This window comes from Montipora foliosa, chromosome 11, assembly GCF_036669935.1.
Source record: "Montipora foliosa isolate CH-2021 chromosome 11, ASM3666993v2, whole genome shotgun sequence".
NCBI classification, from domain to species: domain Eukaryota; kingdom Metazoa; phylum Cnidaria; class Anthozoa; order Scleractinia; family Acroporidae; genus Montipora; species Montipora foliosa.
The window spans coordinates 52,186,342-52,196,341 of NC_090879.1; the positions used below are offsets into that span (position 1 = coordinate 52,186,342).

Consider the following 10,000-nt stretch of genomic DNA (forward strand, 5'->3'; position numbering starts at 1 on the left):
AGTATCGCAAAAGAGGTAGGGGACAGGGCCGGAGAAGGAAGAGCTTATTGCAATCTCGGCAACGCTTATCAAAGTCTTGGTAAGTTCAAGCAAGCTATAGACTACCACCATCAAGATCTTAGCATTGCGAAAGAGGTAAGGGACAGGGCCGGAGAAGGAGCAGCCTATGGCAATCTTGGCAACGCTTATCAAAGTCTTGGTAATTTCAAGCAAGCCATAGAGTACCACCATCAAGATCTTAGCATTGCAAAAGAGGTAGGGGACAGGGCCAGAGAAGGACCAGCCTATGGCAATCTCGGCAACGCTTATCAAAGTCTTGGTAATTTCAAGCAAGCCATAGAGTACCACCATGAAGATCTTAGTATTGCAAAAGGGGTAGGGGACAGGGCCGGAGAAGGAAGAGCTTATGGCAATCTCGGCAACGCTTATCAAAGTCTTGGTAATTTCAAGCAAGCCATAGAATACCACCATCAACATCTTAGTATTGTGAAAGAGGTAGGAAACAGGGCCGAAGAAGGAGCAGCCTATGGCAATCTTGGCAACGCTTATCACAGTCTTGGTAATTTAAAGCAAGCCATAAAGTACCACCATCAACATCTTAGTATTGCAAAAGAGGTAGAGGACAGGGCCGGAGAAGGAAGAGCTTTTTGCAATCTCGGCAATGCTTATCGAAGTCTTGGTAATTTCAAGCAAGCCATAGAGTACCACCATCAACATCTTAGTATTGCAAAAGAGGTAGAGGACAGGGCCAGAGAAGGAAAAGCTTTTTGCAATCTCGGCAATGCTTATCAAAGTCTTGGTAATTTCAAGCAAGCCATAGAGTACCACCTTCAACATCTTAGTATTGCGAAAGAGGTAGGGGACAGGGCCGGAGAAGGAGCAGCCTATGGCAATCTCGGCAACGCTTATCAAAGTCTTGGTAATTTCAAGCAAGCAATAGAGTACCACCATCAAGATCTTAGTATTGTTAGAGAGGTAGGGGACAGGGCCGGAGAAGGAAGAGCTTATTGCAATCTCGGCAACGCTTATCAAAGTCTTGGTAATTTCAAGCAAGCCATACAGTACCACCATCAACATCTTAGTATTGCAAAAGAGGTAGGGGGCAGGGCCGGAGAAGGAGCAGCCTATGGCAATCTCGGCAACGCTTATCAAAGTCTTGGTAATTTCAAGCAAGCCATAGAGTACCACCACCAACATCTTAGTATTGCAAAAGAGGTAGGGGACAGGGCCAGAGAAGGAATTGCTTATGGCAATCTCGGCAACCGTTATCAAAGTCTTGGTAATTTCAAGCAAGCCATAGAGTACCACCATCAACATCTTAGTATTGCGAAAGAGGTAGGGGACAGGGCCGGAGAAGGAGCAGCCTATGGCAATCTCGGCAACGCTTATGAAAGACTTGGTAATTTCAAGCAAGCCATAGAGTACCACCATCAACATCTTAGTATTGTGAAAGAGGTAGGGGACAGGGCCGGAGAAGGAGCAGCCTATGGCAATCTCGGCAACGCTTATCAAAGTCTTGGTAATTTCAAGCAAGCCAGAGAGTACCACCATCAATGTCTTAGTATTGCGAAAGAGGTGGGGGACAGGGCCAGAGAAGGAATTGCTTATGGTAACCTCGGCAACGCTTATCAAAGTCTTGGTAATTTTAAGCAAGCCATAGATTACCACCATGAAGATCTTAGTATTGCAAAAGAGGTGGGGGACAGGGCCGGAGAAGGAAGAGCTTATTGCAATCTCTGCAGCGCTTATCAAAGTCTTGGTAATTTCAAGCAAGCCATAGAGTACCACCATCAACATCTTAGTATCGCGAAAGAGGTAGGGGACAGGGCTGGAGAAGGAGCAGCCTATGGCAATCTCGGCAACGCTTATCAAAGTCTTGGTAATTTCAAGCAAGCCATAGAGTACCACCATCAAGATCTTAGTATTGCAAAAGAGGTAGGGGACATGGCCGGAGAAGGAAGAGCTTATGGCAATCTCGGCAACGCTTATCGAAGTCTTGGTAATTTCAAGCAAGCCATAGAGTACCACCATCAACATCTTAGCATTGCAAAAGAGGTAGGGGACAGGGCCGGAGAAGGAGCAGCCTATGGCAATCTCGGCAGCGCTTATCAAAGTCTTGGTAATTTCAAGCAAGCCATAGAGTACCACCATCAAGATCTTAGTATTTGCAAGGAAACAGGAGATCCAATAGGGCTGGCAATTGCATGTTATCATATTGGTCTTGTTCATGAATTTTTTGGCTCCTTGAGCAAAGCTCTTAATTACTATCGCCTAAGCATTTATTATTTTGATAAAGTTAGGCGTCTTCTTTGGTCACAGGATGCATGGAAAATAAGCTTTCGTGACACAAAGGGGTTTGCGTACACCGCTCTGTGGACAGCACTCTTGAAGAATGGAGAGGTTGATGAAGCTTTGTATGCTGCTGAGCAAGGACGAGCACAGGCTTTGGCAGACATTTTAAAGGTGCAATACAGCGTTGATGAGAAACCTACGATGAAGGTAACTATCTCTTTGGTTATGAAAGATCTACCTTCACAAACTGTTTTCACAGCACTTGAAGGGAACATGATCAGCTTCTGGTTTCTAAGAGATGATATCGGGATAAATTTTAGACAAAAGAAAATCGAAAATGGAAGTGCCAAGTCTCTGATGAAAAGTACTTTTGAACAGATCAATGCAGGGACCATTTTGCGATGCGAGAATCGTTCACTTGAAAGACAATGCAGTGACTTCTCGAGCAGTAGGGAAGGTGTTGAAGAAACCTTTCAGTCCTTGAGCTTCTCTGTGCACTCTTTGCAGCCCTTGTATGATGTCTTAGTCAGTCCTATAGCAGACTTGATCCAGGGTGATGACTTAGTGTTTGTTCCTGATGGACACTTTTGCCTGGCTCCTTTTTCTGCAATGAGTGACTCTGTCAGGATCCGTGCAATTCCCTCGCTGACTGCTTTAAAATTGATCACTATGGCACCTGACAACTTCCAAAGTGACAATGAAGCGCTGCTTGTAGGCGATCCGTGCTTGAGCGAAGTCACTTATGGCACTGGTGAACCCATGTATGGACAGCTGCCGTGTGCGAAAAAAGAGGTGGATATAATTGGAGAACTTCTGCAGACCGTGCCTCTTACAGGAGAAAATGCAACCAAAGCTGAGGTGCTGAAAAGAATGAAGTCAGTTGCCTTAATCCACATTGCTGCACATGGGGATGACGAATGTGGAGAAATTGCTTTGGCCCCAAATCCCGAACGCACATCCCAGATCCCCGAAGAGGAAGATTACATGTTATCGTTGAGCGATGTTCAAGCAGTTCGCCTTCAGGCAAGACTGGTTGTGCTTAGTTGCTGTCATAGTGGCCAGGGAGAGGTAAAATCTGAGGGTATTGTGGGAATAGCCAGGGCTTTCCTGTGTGCTGGTGCCCGGTCTGTTCTGGTGTCACTCTGGGCAATCGACGACGAAGCGACCTTAATGTTCATGGAGAGTTTCTACCAACACTTGGCAGGTAGGAAAAGTGCAAGTACAGCTCTTCACCATGCTATGAAATCTCTTCAGGAGACAAAGAATTATTCGGCCATAAAATATTGGGCGCCATTTGTGCTAATTGGCGATGATGTCACCTTTGAATTTGGGGAGCTCGAACACGAAAAGAATGGTAAGTGCTATCTAAAAATAACTTTAATGACTGAATCGCTGTACTTTGTACATGTTTTTAATCAGGAAGTTGTCGAAAGGAGCAGGTACGTTCTTCACAGAGAAATGGCTTTAAAAACGGTTGCCAGAGTGGTTATTTTTACTCGAACTACTTTGGGTAATACCTGAATTAAATAATGTCTGCATCGGTGATTGTCTATTGCTTATGTCAAGTGAAGTGAGTTATTGAGGTCTTCAAGTCTACATGTCAAAGTAACAGTGAATAGGAATTGTTGCTATTAACTCTAGCACAAACAGTTAAATGAATGAATTAAGATAATTGTTACATTATTTACTTGTCAATCAGAACGAAATTCGTTATTGCCATTTAACCCACTTCTTGTTTCTTTCTTCCTTGTTTTGTTTTTTTCAGAAACGATGTCCAAAACGTGAAAAACTTACTTGGACTGTGATACGTCGATATGTTATTTTCCTTTCTTCGATTATATGAGTTATTGAAAACAATTCAATCATTGATACCTAAGTAGCAGTCAGACACAAGATATCATGCCAATTATAGTTAAAGTACCATGAGATTTCAGTAGTATTAAGATACTGTCCAAGTCCTTACATTTGTGCCTTGTTTTTGTAAGCATCTGTTCCAGGATTAGTTAATGACTTGATAGAAATCAGGGACTTGGCAAAACGGTTTGTTTCCATAACTGAGGATCTAGCCGTCGTGTAATTTTGGCCCTTGAAAATAACTCCAAGCTTTTGCAGTATGTTTCTCAGGTGACATGTATACTCTTTAGCCTGCTATACCAACTTTCCATTTACAATATCATTAAGTGACAGTTTCGGGGAATGTGTATTTTCTGTATTTCTGTAAGGTTGGCCAAAGCTAAATAAGCAAATTAATTGTTTCGGGAGGCAAATGTCTATAAGCTAAAAAACAACCTAGGAAAGTAGAAATGTTTGGAAATTACAAAAATTAATGTAGCATTCACATTTAAAATGATATGGAAATTCCTGAAACAAAACGCTTTATTCCCAAAGGGTTTGAATCGGGCACAACATTGAGTTAGCCGATTTGTTTATTGCATATTTTCCCGCAAAAATCGGTTCAAAAACAGACACTTTTCTGACGCTGATGAGGACTAGGACAATTTGGGTAAATCTAACTCTTGGGTGAAGGACTCTTGCTAGGGCCTAGTACGAAACAAATGGAAAGTTCTTTACTTTAAAGTTGTACATGTTGATTTTGTGATATTATTTTGTCACAGAGAGACTGGACCAATGCAAAATAGTTCAATGAAATGGGCGATTTCTTAAAACTTCTAGAAGGTAAAAAGGTGTGTGGTGTAAAAGTTGCCTGATCTCTTAATTAATTGTGTGCATTTTAAACCCCTGGGGAGGTGGGACCTTGCCCATGCATATGCTTGTGGAAATTGTTTTAATTTTGAAAATGGTATGACTACCCGAGTCACATCATTTCATACCATTTCGCTCCATTGCAAACGTTGGTCAGTAACTCTTGAGTTGACAAAGGTATTAAAGGGAAGCATCCCATCCTTTCTCCATGTTAAAACTGACAGCAGGATGGGTACCCACCTCCTAAACCGAGCACCCCAAATCGAGAGTAAGGTCTAAGGTCTACTTCTCCACTACCATAGTCACGTCGACCACGGCTGAACGTGCAAACAGATTCAATCCGAGCTAAAGTCTTTGTCTAGCTCTCCTCCACTTATGCAAATTTGGAGTATTTTGTACCTGTTATGAACGATCACTTCTTTCCATCCCTCAAACTGACATTTCCCTTTTTCTTCAACTTCTACGACGTACAGTCTACTTTAGACTTCAAATCTACTTCAACGAAACAAAGATTTTAAACAAGCTGAGAAGATTCAAAATAGGCGACGCAAATAGTTGAACCCGGATCGATGGCCTCACCTTGCAGTTTTCGATATCCAACGAGACAAGCCCCCGGAAAGTCGACTTTTTTAGAGTATTGACATAATAGTACCTAGCAAAACAATTGAAAGTTAACCGTCTTCAACGGGGTTTTTAGACCTAAATACTGTAGATCAGTGCGGCATAGCTTAGAAACGCTATTTCTTGTTGAACTAAAGCTGTCATTCTGCTTGTTTTCATTCTTTTTAGAGCGGTAAGCTTGTCAATATTAACATGGCATAATGCGTTGTGTAATTGTTACGAAATGTCCAATGTCAGTTTGAGGGATGGACATAAGTGTTGACCGTTATGAACTCGCATGTTCATTTCCAACTCCTTGATTATGGCGTCATGAGGTCGCCGAAACGTCGGAAGTTTAGCTTTTTATCGCTAGTTTTTACATAGAGGATATTACACGGTGGCGAGAAGATATTAATTTTATGTTCTCGGGGCTCCTTTTATTGCTAGAGACTTGTCCTCACAGATGGCAATAGTGGCAGTTTAGGAGTGGTAACCTCCAATTTAAGATCACCGCTTCTTCACTATTAACAATTTAAGAAATAGAGGACGTTTTCCGTGTTTCCATAGCCTCATCTAAACACGAGGGGGAGTTGGGAGAATTCGAGACAGTTATGCAAACCCGAGCCGCAATCGAGGGTTTGCACAACATGGAAACACAGAAAAAGTCCTGTATTGCTTTTATAAAATATTCCTCAAAGATGATTCGAAAAATGATGGAAAATGCTGTTTTTTTAACTTCTTGATTCAAACAGATTTTTTTATATACGCTCATATTTCCTACCAGCCAATCAAAACGCGCGTCTGGCTACATAACCAATCAAAATTCGTGTGATTTCACAGCCGTGTTTCCAACACAGCTATTGACCAATGTGAGTGGATTCCTCAAACCTGAAAACCTGACTGCTATATATTGTCTGTTCGGGTCCGTTATTTTGCTAAGGAGGACTTCAAGCAGGATCTTCAGGTATATGAATATTGGTCTTGGTAACATTCGCTTCATACTGAAATCTCAGTCAAACGGTCCAAAATATCATTATATTGGAGCGAGAAAACTGAATCAAGTAATATATAGACGACTTTCACTGTTATGCACGTTTCCAGGTAGTAGAATAAACAGCTTGAAATGTAGTTAAATTTTGTTAGCTTCATAGACACTACTGAAACGATTTACTCTCACCATTCGATGGAAATATATAAATCGATCCTTTGTTTTGAAGTTGTAACAGGGATCTCCTAGAAAGCCACGGTAGACAGATTAAACTTGATTTCCAGGCCCCAGTTGTTCAAACGATGGATAGCGCTATCCACCCGATAAATCACTTACCAGCGGATAAACACTAGCAAAACCAATTTAGTTATCCAGTGGATAGTGATTTATCCGGTGGATAGCGCTATCCACCCTTCGAACGACTGGGGCCAGGCGTTTATTCCACAGCAATGAGCGCGGGATAGCACTGCAAGCTCTCTTTCCCTTTGTAAAACTCCTGCATATAACTCACATATAAAACCCTGTTTAACGATCATGAGGTAAATCTGTTCTGATGGTGGAGCCAATATTAATACAATTTACCCTCTGGATCAAGATTCAAGTCCACAAAGTATCGCTCCCCTCGACTATGTTTTCCTTGTTAAGTCAAGTACGTCTAGTCATCAGCAGAAATCCTTGACTATTGCTACGTCATAGCCTCGTTGGCATACACAAAAACAAAGATGGCGGATTTCAATTAAAGCGTTATTGTTGGCTAGTTAAATACATTAAGCCCAAATGAGTGGTCAAGTATGACAATGCAGATAAAGAACTTTCGATTCAGAAAAACGTTTTCTAGCTAGGCCGTACTTCGGACTTCGGTTATCTAACCCGATGGTCGTGGGTTCAATTCCTACCCTGGTCAGAGTTGTTCTCTGTCATTCTGTAGACCCAATTCCATTAGTAGGGCCAATGCTCACATGGTTTACATGGGTAGAAAACAAGCATTTCACATTACCCTCTAATAGTCAAGTCCGTCAAGTTTATATGGCCGAGTTCTAATAGACCCTATGCAAAAATGGCTGCCTTTAAATTATTCTTTTGTTCATATTCAAAATAGCCCAACTAACCTCGTTTTTGAGACAAAAATTCTAAAGAATTTGTTATCCCGAACGAGGTTAGTTGGGCTATTTTGAATATGAACAAAAGAATAATTTAAAAGCAGCCATTTTTGCATAGGGTCTATACTTTGTGGAAACTGTAAATCAAACGTTATGATACGAGGGAAATACTGGGAGAAAATCCTTTTGGAGTCGAGTGAAGAAGCAGCGAATAGGCCGAGTTCAATATGGCAATATTCAGGCGTGGCTACGAGGCTTTATGGTCAAATTTCACGGTGGACTTCTGTTTTCTTTGTCTCGTAAGTCTCAAGGAAGAGTTCTAAACAAAACAATCTTGGAATTTAGCTAACCATGTGTGAATATTGACATATCGAACGTGTGCTATTAGGAATACGGGACTCAATCCCAGGCCACCTTAGAGGAAGGCGAATGCTTTCACTGCGCCACACCTTTTCCCCTAAAGACGAAAATTGTTGTGAAAAAAATTGGGAAACCAGGAATTTAGCAAAGTGTTTATAGGATTTAGAACTCGTGAGCAAAGGCCAACCAAAAGATCTAACTTTGCATTCCGGTCTGACGGGTTTGCAGCTAATAATATACCTTTTCCTGTCTTCAAGTAACTCGTGAAAGTTGTTCTGAAAGAGAACCTTTGCAATAAGCCTCCATCTCTGTTGTCGTGTGACGGTTGTCGAAATCTTCTTCTCTGGACTACACTCAGAACCGGATGAAAAATATAAATTACCATCTGGGAAACAAGAAACCTGAACCCTTGTTTATCAAGTTGACTTGGAAGCACCATTGACCTTCCTTCTCTGGGTCTCACTTGGTATATTAAAATTTACTTTCCGTCGAGTGGGCGGAAGTGTCGTAAAAATTCGCAATGCATGGGTTACGATAGAAATTTGTTTGGCGTTTACGGCCAAGGCAAACGGCAGGCTTCTTCATTTCAAAAAAGCTATTCCCTTTTCTTGAGAATTTGCTGTCTCCCTCTTGTTTTTTAGAATATGTTAGATAAGTGTAGCGAACAGGCAAGAAAAAACCGAAATCAAGCTTACAAGTTCCCAGATTTTTGGTAGAACCTTAAACTTCAGCCTGCCGTTCGCTGTAAATCCTTGGAGACCCAGACGCACTCCAGTGGGGAAGGGAGAAAGGGGAAAAAAATTTCACAATCAAGAAACGGGAGAAAGGGGAAAAGAAAACGTTTTCACGATCGAGAAAAAGAGAAAGGTGGATGTTAAGGAAAGGAACTTTATTTAAGTGTCTAGTCTTCTAGCGCTGGAGCAATAATTGGGGACACTGTAAACTAAAATCAACAATTAACACAAACCAAATTAAATGCTGGGTTTGAGTAGAGGGAAAAACCGGAGTACCCGGAGAAAAACCTCTCGCTGCAGAGTAGAGAACTAACAAACTCAACCTACATATGACATCGAATCTGTGAAATGAACCCGGCCCACATTGGTTGGAGGCGTGTGCTCTCACCACTGCGCCATGCTTGCACCCCATAATGATGTATACGTATGTCATTTGAAGCCTTTCGTTGTACAGGATGTTGGGTACTTGATCAAAAAAAAAAAAGGAACGGGAAACGCAAGTGCGGCTTCTTCTTTTCAGTACCGTTACAACCTATCGCGACTCCAGCGAGTGACTATCACAGCAACAATTAGCTCAAAATTTTAGGGAAAGCACTATGAAGTGTGTTGCGTAACGTTTAAACAACAATTGCTCCCACCCTCCAGCGAAGAATTATCCATTTCTGGGACTTTTGTCGGAAAGGTATTTGTGTGTCATGCTTCCTAAAAGGTCTTTTTACGATATTTGGCCTAAAGGGAATTAACAAAATCTGTGAAACGTTACGTCAGTTGAACCCGACTTCAGGTACGACTGCCCCGGAATATTAATTGATGAATGCTCCAATCTCAGCTACCACACGTTAATGACTCAAAATCATGATTATTCCCACAGAAATATCCAATAGTGTATTAAGAAATGCTATATCTGCGAATATTTAAGAATTATTCTACAAGGGCGCGCTGGATATGAAGTGATAGATAACGTGCCTCGTTGGCTATAATTATTTTATATCCAGCAAGCCCGAGTAGAATAATTGTTTGAATTAAAACTCCGGCATCAACAACTCTTCTTTGGTGTTCCCTGGGGTAGTATTGTCGACTAAAGCATCGATTTATGCCTCGGTCAATTCCGGTCAAAAACTGCTTTTGTCGACCATGTTTTTCTCTGAGCTGCAAAATGTTTTCAGCTCGCTTTATTGCTGACGTGTTCCTTAACCATATAAGGTATAGCAGAAATAGTTAGC

At 41.6% G+C, this 10,000-nt stretch overlaps 1 protein-coding gene and 1 long non-coding RNA gene across 2 annotated transcripts in view; both read left to right on the forward strand.

Annotated features, from left to right (window-relative positions):
* Positions 1 to 6,907, forward strand: part of LOC137975499 (tetratricopeptide repeat protein 28-like) — a 7,435-nt gene extending 528 nt beyond the window's left edge. The window contains exons 1-2 of the mRNA XM_068822613.1: positions 1 to 3,646; positions 4,058 to 6,907. The exon at positions 1 to 3,646 is cut by the window's left edge and continues 528 nt beyond it. Coding sequence (XP_068678714.1) covers positions 1 to 3,646; positions 4,058 to 4,077 — 3,666 coding nt within the window. The 3' untranslated portion in view covers positions 4,078 to 6,907. The remainder of the gene's footprint in view (positions 3,647 to 4,057) is intronic.
* The window catches only part of LOC137976376 (uncharacterized), a 161,097-nt gene that overhangs the window by 49,572 nt on the left and 101,525 nt on the right, over positions 1 to 10,000 (forward strand). The gene's annotated exons all lie outside the window — the stretch shown is intronic.